Raw genomic sequence first — 12,526 nt, 5'->3', positions numbered from 1 at the left:
TACCCTGACTGTAATGTAACACCTTTCCCAGTGTTTTTCTAGCATAATGATGCAATGAATTCATAGTAGAACAGCAGAGGATTGCGCATATCAATTGTAATGGGGGTTATTTTTCAAAATGGAAGATAATGTAAATTTGTGTTAATTTTTTTATGTGACTTTGATTAATTGGCCTTGAGAATATTTTGTTATGTGGATTAGCTGTTCTTTGATATGTAATGACAGCAGTGGCCCATTACTCTAAAAACAGAGGAAGAACAGTAAATGTGTTTGCAGGCTGATGAACTGGTTTTTGGTTCGTCTTACCAGGAACATAAATAAGTTGCCAAAATACCAGTTCATATACAGGAAAAGCAATTAAAACCTGTGAAACTGCTTTTTGTTCTTTTCCTGAAGCTAATACATTAATACCACAGAGGGAAAAAAACATGCTTACCATTACATGGTTTGAAATATCCACAGAACCAGCAGCTGGCTACTGTACGTCAAACTGCTGGCATGTAGTGTGTCCACAGGGACCTCTTTTTAAAATGCGCTGCGGTCTTTTCTTACTTCAGTTGTCCCTGATGTTCTTGGAAATGATTAAATAAATCACGTAAGAATCACTAAGTGTAAGAAAAACACACTAGCGCTACAGTTTGAGCTGGCAAATAAAGACTGATTATACATACTTTAATCCTCCAGCTTTTTAACATTGAAGGTTTGTTTAAAGCTAATTAAACATATTAACAAAGGAATGCAAGTCTTTTACATATCAACTAGCTATATTTAAAAATAGTTTACAATTACAAATCAAAAGATACTGTTTCAGCCTTGCCTCTACCAAAGAAGTTACGTTAGTGTTTTATAAAAATCAAAAAATGATTTGAAAGCTACACAGAATTAAAGAGATTTGCTTCATTGATATTTACAGTATGACAAGTTTTAAGTGAGCTGCTACACTGTATGAACTGTTGCTGGAAATGTGTTTGGAAATACCAAATATTAAAGTCAAAGAAGGGTTTAATCTGAACAACATTTAAGTTATGGAGGATTCTGCCCATTAGACTTTGTGGTACTAGCTCACCTCAAGTGGTCACCATTGTACAGTAGTAGTCCTAGCTTACCCCATTCTAGGACACCCTGTTGAGATTGGCAGTCAGTGAGTAAAAGGAGTATATCTTGTTCAGAGTGTGAGTTAGCTTTCTCAATTGGGTGGAGGACACAATTTTAACAATGGAAAAAGATCTCTTTGCAGCTTGAACAAAAAGGCACTTGGATCAGAATTAGTAATATTAAAAAAATAAACAAATATCTCAACAAATGACCACAATATTAAAGTAAGGCTAAGGTGCTGATTTAATTCTGGTCTATATTTGGAATATTTTTTTTGTGAATGTTTGTGTCAGTTTATGTAATTTTTTAAATTAAAAGTTCACTGTTCTCAGGAGAGTAATTTTCATTGATTGATTGTGACCAAAAATTTGAATGATATATTATCTTTAAATTCATGAGATGTGATTAAAATGCAGTAAATAATTTTGTTGCCAAAATTAGTTTATCATTGTGTCTTTTGAATTTTTTGCATTTTCTGACCTATGCTGTTTTTTGACCTTTCTCTGGATTTTTGTGCTCTTGAGTTGTTTGCCACTGGTCTATCTATTTTTAGAAGGGTAACTCCTTCTGTGCTTTTGTGTTAATTGGAGCTTTTGTTCTGCAGACCATATTTTTATAAAATTCCTTATTTTATAAAGATTCTTCATCTATCATTTCTTTATAGATGCCAAAGGTTCACAGCTCCTTCTAATTGTGGGCTATTTGGTTACTGTTTTCAAGACTTTATGTTAAGTTTCTAACCGTGTCCATGGCACTGTTTACCAGTCCTTGTAATAATATAGCCATTCTATTTGTATAGAATCTTCCCTCTAACCTTGGAGCAAACCATATACTTTGTGGTGAGTGTACGGGGGCCTCAGAGCTGTTGGGCACTTGACTCTTAACTGTGTGGTGGGAATTTACAGCAGAGCTTCACCGCTTGTTTTATAGTCAGTCTCCTTAGCCATGGTCTAATTCAACAATATAGCTGACTAAATGACATTCTATACACTCCTTCCAATGCTGATCAGCTATATTAAATTTTACAAAAGACATTGTTACAGCAAGTTGCCTCCCACTATTAAACTTCTTTGAGTTACCTGAATGGGTACTGAATGGCTCATTCCATTTAGCAGCTATTCCTGTGCTTAAATGATGGATGAGTTAAGAAATTCAAAACAGGATATCTTCTAGATTTTTGCTGAAAGAATAACTTAAGTAGCATGTTACCTTTAGTAACTCAAACCTGTACCTAATGCAGACAACTGGCACTTGTGCTCTTTCAGGAAGTGATGTCATAGTGTTGTGTTGTCATCAAATGCCCGCCCCTAAAGTGAGGTCATGTTGAGAGTTGCATAAATTGGTGTTCTCCTTTCTGGGAGTTTTATTTAATAATAGTCAGTGATAGAGGAGCAATGTTGTTTAGGTAGTTAATAAAGAAAAATGGAAAGAAGGAAATCTGAATTAACTAGCCCTGTATGTTTTACATGGGCCGGAAAATTACGTAAAAACCAAAAAGGTATGTTATTTATTTGATAATTGAAAGCTTTCTCAACAACAGTGGTTTGTACTAGGATTTCAAGTTTCACCCAATTTAGTTCATTGATACCAGATGACAGGTAAACTAAAGCCACATGTGGCCTTTGATGAGTACTCAGTATAAAAACAAATTAGATATTGTTGAACTGATACCTGATACAAGGAAAAACTATAAAAGTGACTGGATGAATTGCCAACTTAGAATCTAAATCTATGCTTACTTATTATTCTTCGACGATGTTACTTCATAGATTGTTTCTGCTATATACAATATTATTCATTTTATTGATTTTTCGACTTCTCTATAATACACCAGGGTACAAGAAAGTTTTTTTAGGCAAGCAGAATAAGTAATACATGTCTGTGTTGATGGATGCCAAATGTATTGTAGAATACAAGAAAAGGAAAAAATAACCACAAAAATATGTCCTATTAAGAACTTTGGTAGGAAACTGGAGTCATTTCTTTGAAGAATGTAGATGTGAATATTGGAAACTCTTGTCAAAAACATATCCCACCCTGGCCAAAGGGCCTAAAATGTGTTTTTAGCCAAACATTATGCCTAGCATTGCAGTCACACCTACCTTCGTCTCATCTTCCAGAGTTTATTGTTCCAGTAGTCCTGTTCTTCATCTTCAGTTGTGTATTGGTATTCTTTCCTGAGGGTAGAGACAAAAGTCTTTATTGTTACTTAGTTACTTATGCATGGCTAGATGTGGCTAGTCATGCCTGTAAAACCCACTGATGTCATCCTGAAGTTGGAGACTTCCTATAGAATCTTCCATTCAGCTCTTGGGTCAAAGTTCATGGGTCAGCTTGCCCTGGATAGATTGCTTGTGGGTCTGAAGTTCTTTTTTTTTTTACTTTTGTAGATCTTTTGTGCAGTGGAGTGATTCAGAACCTGTTACTTGGACTCAGACACATGGGCATCTTTCTTTTCAGAGATCACTTTTGATCTTGGTGAGATGTAGTCACACCCCTTAGTTGTTATGACAGACCACACTACAGGTGCCTGAAATTTACATACAAGACAGTGCCCTCCAATTAAATCTTTAGTAAATGATTAATTTTACTTATTTGGCACAATGTTAGGCATTTGATGCACTGATAAAAGGTATAAGTGGCCCTTTTCTGATCAAGGAAATCACACTTCTTATGATTTAAATAGTATGGCTAAATGCCAAATGTGATTTTTTTTTTCAGTGTTATTTTTTAAATAAGGTCACATTCATCAGTCAGTATTGTTAAAATGACTGTGAAATACCCCTCTGTTCTAAAAATGTATAAAAGACAATTGAACTTGCAGTTTTATACCATTGCACCATTTCCTGAGGAGAATGGGGCAGGAGGTTTCATGTGGGTTCTCCTTCCACTGCCAATTATGTTCCAAACTCAAGAGGCACTTGGTATCGAAGTGAAGGGCTACTTGGTGAAATAAGCAACCCCATACTAAGGCTGCGCAGCAAATGTTACTGATCCATTGTTATTAAGACTGGACTTCAGAATGTCTTTGAATCCGATGCGAGGTTCATTGTACCTCAGCTCTGATGGGAATAGAGGACTTGTATGAGGACAGAGTACTTCAAGTGTTGTAACATAGTGGACCATCCTCCTGAGTTAATTACTTCTGGTTTCAGTGCTGGGAATCTTCATCTTGATGTAGACACTGTAATTTGAGTTTTATTTCTCCCAGTTGACACACAAAATGTTCCATTGGTAGTTCTGATGGAATTACTCCTGAGTTTTTAGATGACAAAGGTACTGTTTTAGACTTTTATTTCTTCTGGTGGTTGTCTTGGGTGCCTGGAGTTTACTACAGCTTGTTCCAGTCACCAGGGTAACCTGTCCCATCATTGGTGGACATGGCACCCAGGTTCGCCATTTGATTTAAATAACTTTTTAGAAAAGCGTCTTCATCCGAGACTTAACAACACTGTGCAGTGTAGTATGGAGCTTTTCCTCTGAGTGGGCAGAAGTCATTCTTATAAGATGATGAATATTGTTTTGGTCACATCTTCTCATAGCATATAGAAGAGCTTTCCATCTGTCTGGTAGTTACTGATTGACAAGTCTTTACAGGCCAAGAATTACCAGTGGTAATAGAAAATTGTCAAAATGTGTACAAGGTTAGCAATGGAGCATACAAATTCTGTTTTATATTTTATATTTGTATTGTAACTAGTGAGCTAAAAGTGTAATGTTACATTTTATTTTATAATAGAAATCCCTCTTCAAATGATGAAAAAGTAGCAGGCAAAGTGCACTTGATCATCTTCAGAAAACTGCATCGTCATCAACTCTTCCAAAGAAGAATTTGTCATTTTTCTCATTGTAGAAACGCTGGTTCTGTTTGCTACCTGTATCTCTGAAACACTCATTTTCTCCAATTACATATTTTCATTTAGCTATGTTGCAAACTGTTACGTGCCTTATGTGCTTCAGAGCATGCTTTGAGTTGCTGCTTAATAGAGTTGTTTGGAGTCACAGACATTCTCTGTGACATTTTGCCATTTTGGAACATTTTTGTGTTTATAGATAAACAGAAGGTATCAGTAAAGTGTAGGTGTCATTAATAGTTACAGGGAGTGTTCACTCAAATTTTTTTTTTACTGCTGAGGAAATGTGGTGATATGTTCCTGAACTTTCTGTTTAAGGCCAGTTTATTCTGTCGGGTCTGGAGGTCCCCTGTGGAGATTCATGGACAGTGATAACAATAAACCTTTACAGAATAATTGATGTCTTCTGTTCCTGATTTACATTTTGTCATTCATATCTTGATTTTCTTCTTTCTTATTTGCTTTTTTTTTCGGCACCTATTAATCTCCCCAGTTTACTCAGTTTGGGTCTGGGAGTCTCTCGTGGAGGTACATGAGTCGTGACACAATAACTGTATCGATGAATATGGAAAAGTGGTTGCTGAGCAGTGTCCTTAGTGCATGACCGCACAACTAAGAAGGAACATTGGTTGCAAGTAATGTAATCAGCATTACCTTTCAGACCTTAATAAACAATTAATGAACACTTCATTGCAACATAGTAGGACTTGAAGGGCATTCCTTTTGTCTGGAGACCACCTATTCATCCATCCATTTCTGACCCCAATTCAGGACTGCAGTTAGCTGGGGTCTGTTTTAGAAGCAGAAAATCTCATGCTAGGAGTAACCTATAAATATGACACAAGTCCTTTACAGAGTACACTGGTGCCCACAGTCAGTCTTTTCTAGTGGGCCAATTTCGAACTGGCATTTAATAAATTAGTGTTAAATTTCTTAGGATTTGAGTGGAAACCAAAATGTAAAGAAAAGAATGACCTGGAAATTATAGAAAGATTAGAGGAGCTTCAGAAAAGTAGAACCAAGCAGTAAGCCACTGTGCCACACACTTTTTATTGTACCTGTCATTAAGTATAGTCGCTCAAATCTCCCTGCTGAGCCTTCTAGAAAAATACTACAAAAGAGATAATCAGTTGAACTTGAATATTGAGAAAGATTTCCATTTTGTTTTTTTTTTTGTTTTTTTTCTTCTTTCAAACAGGAAAGAACCCAGAGGATGTTGTGCGAAGATACATGGAGAAAGTCAAGGTTATTCCTGATGAGGTACAGTATGTCAGACAGCAGTCACTGATGAAAGATTTAATTGGTGCAACTTGAGGTGAAGACATGCAATGGAACAGCATTCTTTGCCATCCAGAAGAAAAATAATTCCATCTGATGCATGTGGGGTAGGAAGCTTTACATAGCTTCTCTGGCAAGTCTGTGTTTGCATCCAGCAGTGACCTGAAACATGCATACACACACACTAGGCTATGCAGCCAATGAAAAACATGTCTAATATAATCCAAGTAGTCAGAAAATAATCTGAAAAGCCTTGGCAGGACTTGTGAAGGATATGATTTGTCCTGCAGTACTGTTTGCTTCACCATTTATTTTCCTGCTGGCACTTTGTACACCGCTAAGGGGCATGCATCTCTGCCAATACTCCAAAAAGAAACCAAAAAAAGCAGTAGCTAAATGGTCGAGTTTGTTTTTTGTGCTTGCTGCTGAAGACATGAAAATAAGTATGATTTCCTCTAATTGCGATGTGTTGCTTGTTTACCTCATTGTGGGCTTCAGTTGACTTTCCCTCATAATCTTGTTTTCCTTCACACGTTCCATTGCTGTTTACCCGCAGTCACTTTCTGTCTTAATTAGCTGCTTCAAAAACATCTTTATATTTGCGTTACTTACATTGTTAGTAATGTATTGTACAATTAAGCTTTCTTTCTAAGCTTATACACACTCCTTCACCATAAAGTAACATTAAAATGGCAAAAAGGAAATGTGTGCACATTTACCTTATTTTAGTAAAAGGGTTACCTCATTAAACTTTGTAAATTCTGTTCCATGTTCATTCAGTACAACAGTCTTCTTAATTCTTTTTTTTTTTATTTTATTAAAATCATACATCATTCCATACAAATAAATCAATTTTTACAAACATAAGATCGAAAACAGATTAACACCCCACCCCAGTCTTCTTATTTCAAGTAAGAGACTGGGCAGAAAGGTGAATGTAATCACTGGTGTCAGTGAGCCACGTAGTGTGGGTATCTTCCTTTAAGTGATGCCAAGCACAGTCTGCGACTACTTTTGATTTTGAATGTTTTTGTCATCAGTGCAGTAGATAAATATCAAATTCCAATACATGAAATATGCAGAACCTGAGTTACATTTTTTGTCTTTTTAGGACTGTACCATCTGCATGGAAAGACTAGCAACAGCATCTGGCTATGATGGTGTTCTCGGCCACAAAGGGGTGAAACCCGAGTTGGTAGGCAAACTTGGCAAATGTGGTCATATGTTCCACTTCTTGTGCCTGGTAGCCATGTACAGTAATGGAAACAAGGTTAGTACTAGTAGCAGGTTGTCAATTTAGGCCAATCACAGTTGTAGTAATATAATACCTGTTTTAAGTTTTAATAGTGTTTGATAGCTACTGGCATTTCATACATGTTTTAAGGTACTAAAGAAAAAGATGTGTCTGAGGTGCAGACATGAGCAGATATTTCAGCATCCTTTTACAAATGGATGGCATTTAAAAAAAATCTAATCTTAAACAAGTGAATCATTTTTCCTGTCTTTGTTTTTTTGTTTGCTCCTGGCCACATGCAGTGTTGGTTGTCATATTTATTCTTGAATTGCAGCTTTTTGTATCAATTTGCATTGATTGACGTTCTTTTCTTTATTTCAGAAAGTAATTTTTGTTTTTTGAGTACTCAAACACTTTGTGCCCAATTTCAATTGCAGGATGGCAGTTTGCAGTGTCCTACTTGTAAAGCTATCTATGGGGAGAAGACGGGTACACAGCCACCAGGGAAGATGGAGTTCCATGTAATTCCTCATTGCCTGCCTGGCTATCCTGAATGTAAAACTATTCGAATTGTCTATGATATTCCAACTGGCATCCAGGTATGACTTTCACAGTTCTCATGCTTACTGATGAGTAAAATTCTAGTAACTGCTTTTCTGGTGTTATCATATATACTGCGGTTGCAAAAGTATTTAGTCCCCTTGAAAGTTATCACCGTTTTCTGGATTTCAAACACATATTCCTCCATAAGGATTTTTATTGACAACCTAAATATTCAAAGTAAATAGTTGGTTAAAATAAAAAATAAAAATTTGAAAAGCACTGCTTACTTTAGTGAGGCCTCTTTTTGCCACACTATCAAGTGTTTTTGGGGTAAGTCTGACTTGGCATTGCCCTCTGCTCAGCATCAATTTTGTCACCATTCATCCTAGCAGATGGTTTGTACATTCTTCATGTTGTTTGGATAGTCCGTTTGGATTGCAGTTTTCAAGGATGGCCACACTGATTAGATTCTTAATGGGGTTGACATTAACTTTTGTTGTTTTTGAGCTACTCCTGTGTTGACGTGGAGTTGTAATCTTGATCATTGTCTTGCTGGAAGGTGAACCTTCTCCCTTGAGCAAGGCCCTTAACCTTCAATTGCTCCAGGGGCACCGTACCATGGCTGACCTTGCGCTCTGACCCCAAGGGGTATGCGAAAACTAACAAATTCCTAAAATGAGAAATTGTATAAGGCGAAATAAAACAAAAAAAAAACAAAGTATCTCAGCATACAGGTACACGTTCTCTTCCAGTATTTCCCTGCATTTAGTTCCATTCTTTCTTCAATCAATCTTAACAAGACTCCCAGACCCTATAGATAAAAAGCATACTCACAGCATTTTGCTGTCGCCATGCTATTTAATTGTAGGGATGGTGTTTCATGAAGCAGGGGCAGAGCTGGCTCTATGCCATATTTGGCACTTGGAATTTCATCTGAGTAGTTCTAGTTTAATATCATCTGACAGCAACCTTTTCCCACATCCTAGCTCCTTTTTCATGTATGATGAACTCCAGACATACCTAATTTATGGATATTTCTGAGTAAAGGCCATTGTTGTGTAGAAGTCTAGATATTGTGGATTTCCTACATATATATGTACCCCAATTTCATCAACTGTCTTCTGTAGCTCCTTCAAACTGATGGTTGACTTCTTTGTTGCTTTCCTTATCAGTGTCCATGTAATATCATCTGACAGCAACCTTTTCCCACATCCTAGCTCCTTTTTCATGTATGATGAACTCCAGACATACCTAATTTATGGATATTTCTGAGTAAAGGCCATTGTTGTGTAGAAGTCTAGATATTGTGGATTCCTACATATATATGTACCCCAATTTCATCAACTGTCTTCTGTAGCTCCTTCAAACTGATGGTTGACTTCTTTGTTGCTTTCCTTATCAGTGTCCATGTTGGTTGGGCACTACTTTGATGAGTGGTCTTCATTACACAGCGGTGTTGTGGTGTGATACACCTTCCACTCATTGATGTTGGTTTCCAATAGTGGTTTCTGGAATGATATTTTTTGTATCCCATTCCTGACTTAAGCATTTTGTATCATGTTGTTTTTTACTTGAATGGTATGCTTTTTATTCTTAATGTTTGTTATGGGTTCACAGCCTTGCTAATATCCCCCACACAGGGATTCTATTTACAGAAAATGTGACATTTACTGTAATTACTCACTGGTAGAAACTAATTATTCAATTAGGTCCAAATGAGAGGCAAATGTGTCTTGTTTGGGAGCTTAAGCTTTTGGAACTTTAAAGGGTACGAATATCATGCAAGCATCATTTTTCCAGTCTTAATTTTTTAATAAACGTTTGACAAAATTATTTGCTGTGGTTTTAAAAGAATGCTGTTAGAACACTTGAGCTGTCTATAAAATACTTACTGGAGGAATATGTGTTCAAATGTGGCAGTTTTTTCAGATAATGCACCAATTCTTTCACAAAATATGTCATTGCCAAATGATTGGTCTTAATTAGGGCTGGGAATTGATTTAAAAAAACAAAAATCACATAATTGTATGGAATTAATAGCAAATTAATTGCATCTAACATTAAAACTTGCAGTCATAAAATAATTGCATAAATCATAAAGTAAATATATACTGAATAACAATTAATGTAGAATCAACACAAAAATGAATTTTTAAATATTTAATGGGATAGTTTAAGCTTAAAACAATGACTTGAAATGTGACCTTTTAACAAAACACTGCTTGAACAATTACAACCTGAATTTGAATGGCTGCCCAAAAGGTAAGTTGAAGAGGGCAATAAAAAAACAAGCCAATGCACTAATTCTCTGGTATGGCATATGATGCACAGACGTATCAAGGCAAAACTAAATTACCGAAACAACTGTAGACTTTGAATGCACTGTTAAAGACTGACTTAATAGGAATAAGAAATAATATATTTCTTAATAGAAATAAGAAATTATAGAAATGAAATGGGCATGCATTAAAACTTGTGTTAAAAAACTCCACAGATGCCATCCTCAATTGTTCATCACCATCATTAACTTTATACGTATTCTCAAAACAAATGTTTTTCAACTACTACTCAATGAGAGCTACCCAGGTGTGCCTTATAGGACTGTCAGTATGAGTGGGAAAAGGGATGAAGCAGCTGGAAAAATGCATCCAAAGTGTTCTGTAGGTGCTGCGTCTGTGAATGGAAACGTCCAAGCTGCTTTTTCTTTTTTTCTCTTTGCCAGCATCTCTGATAGTCCCATTCCTTTGGACAGTTTAGTGAGTGTATAGATTTTATATTTTTGTGATTGGTAGAATAGTGGTGTGTCTTGGGATTTTTTTTGGCTTACAAAAAGTCATCATTATATTAGGGCAGTAAGCTACCTGGCAGACTGGCGAGTTAAATACAGAGGTACTAGAGACTTACTTTGGTTTTAGTGCCACTGAAAGAAAATTGATTCGATCTTCTTGCAGAAACATGACATGAAAAATGAAAAGAGACAGCTCAAATTTTACCTTTGTTACTTTTCTCTAGTATTGTTCCAGGACTACCATAAAACACACCCCCCACTTCCTTCCTCACACTTTTCCACGCCTGAGTATGTACCAGTATATACCAGTATCATCTACTGACATGTGGCAAGGAGTTGTAAAACATGTAATTTGAAACTTTTACCTGAAATTTTATTTCTCCAAATTTGTAAAGGTAGTATATAAATATGGTAATGGATGTGTATGTAAGTCTTTAGGTTCACAGTTTACTTATTTCTATTACTAATTCGTAATGTTAAAAAATGCTGCCCTGACCAAAGCCCTAACTGATGTGATTGCCCATGTTGACAGCCCTGGATGCAACACTTTGTAACGTGAAAAACGGGCCAAATTAATTGCGAAAATTGGCATGTAAACTTTCCCAGGCCTAAATATAGTATTTAGTTTATTTGCCTTAAAGGAACACCAAAACACCTGGGGAAAAGGCCAAATATTAACATTTCACACAGTACCCCAAAAAGGGTGTTGACAAAATTGATAGCACTTTTTATATGTTGTAAGTAATGACTGGATTTTAAGCAGGTAGTACTGCTGTAATTGGTATTTCAAATCACCTGTAATAAGTGATTTGATGTGTGCTTTGTGTGCCTGTGTGTATGTACTACACTCAACATTGGGAAAAGACAGAAAAGTAAAGAATTGTCTAAAGAAGTGAGAAATAAAATTGAAGAAAACCATAAATAATTACACAGCTACATCCCCAGAGACGTTCATATCCCTGTTTCCAATGTATGCAATGTTATCAAGAAGTTTAATAGTTAATGGCATTGTAGCCATCCTCCCCAGATATGGCAAGAAGCAAAACATTGATGAAAGTCTGCAGTTAAGGATTGCGTGAATTGTGGAGAAACAACCTTGATTGACTGCCATTCAGCTCCAGGCTGACCTTTAGGCACAAGGCACACGAGTTTCAACTTGCACTTACTATCAGCATCTCAATGAAAGGGGGCTCTATGGTAGGAGACTCGGCAAGACCCCACTGCCATGCTGGCATTTGCCAAAACACTTGAACAAGCCAAACTTCTCTTGGGGGAATATGAGACAACATTAGAGCTTTTTCTAAAGCATTTCATCTTCATCCTTACAGAAAAAAGCCTTAAAAGAAAAGGACAGTATCGATAACTTCAAACACATCAAACACGTAGGTGGATAACTGATGTTTTGGGGCTGCTTTGCTGCCTCTGGCACTGGGTGCCTTGAAACTGTGCATAGTTAACATGATATCTGAAGATTACCAAGGGATTTTAGAATGCATTGTGGGACCCAGTGTCAAAAGGCATGGTCTCTGTCAAAGGTCATTAGTCTTTTCAGCATGTCAAGAACCAAGAGACACTTCAAAAATGAAATCAGAAATGGTTTGAAAAACAGGTTTTGGACTTTTATGAAGTGGCCAGCAATGAGTCCTGATCCAAATCCCCATAAGTACCTGTGGAGTAATAGGAAAAGAGCCTTTGGGAGAAAGTACCCATCACATCTGAGAAACCTGGAGCATT

The 12,526-nt window shown here is 36.5% G+C and overlaps 1 protein-coding gene across 2 annotated transcripts in view; it reads left to right on the top strand.

Moving 5' to 3' along the window:
- dtx1 (deltex 1, E3 ubiquitin ligase) overlaps positions 1–12,526 on the top strand; it is a 98,455-nt gene that overhangs the window by 81,189 nt on the left and 4,740 nt on the right. For both annotated transcript variants that reach the window (XM_039772246.1, XM_039772245.1), the window contains exons 5-7: positions 6,148–6,209; positions 7,339–7,497; positions 7,899–8,060. In XM_039772246.1, coding sequence (XP_039628180.1) covers positions 6,148–6,209; positions 7,339–7,497; positions 7,899–8,060 — 383 coding nt within the window. The remainder of the gene's footprint in view (positions 1–6,147; positions 6,210–7,338; positions 7,498–7,898; positions 8,061–12,526) is intronic.

The sequence above is a fragment of the Polypterus senegalus genome, chromosome 12 (assembly GCF_016835505.1).
Source record: "Polypterus senegalus isolate Bchr_013 chromosome 12, ASM1683550v1, whole genome shotgun sequence".
Taxonomy (NCBI): domain Eukaryota; kingdom Metazoa; phylum Chordata; class Cladistia; order Polypteriformes; family Polypteridae; genus Polypterus; species Polypterus senegalus.
This window is presented reverse-complemented; position numbering and strand designations above follow the sequence as displayed.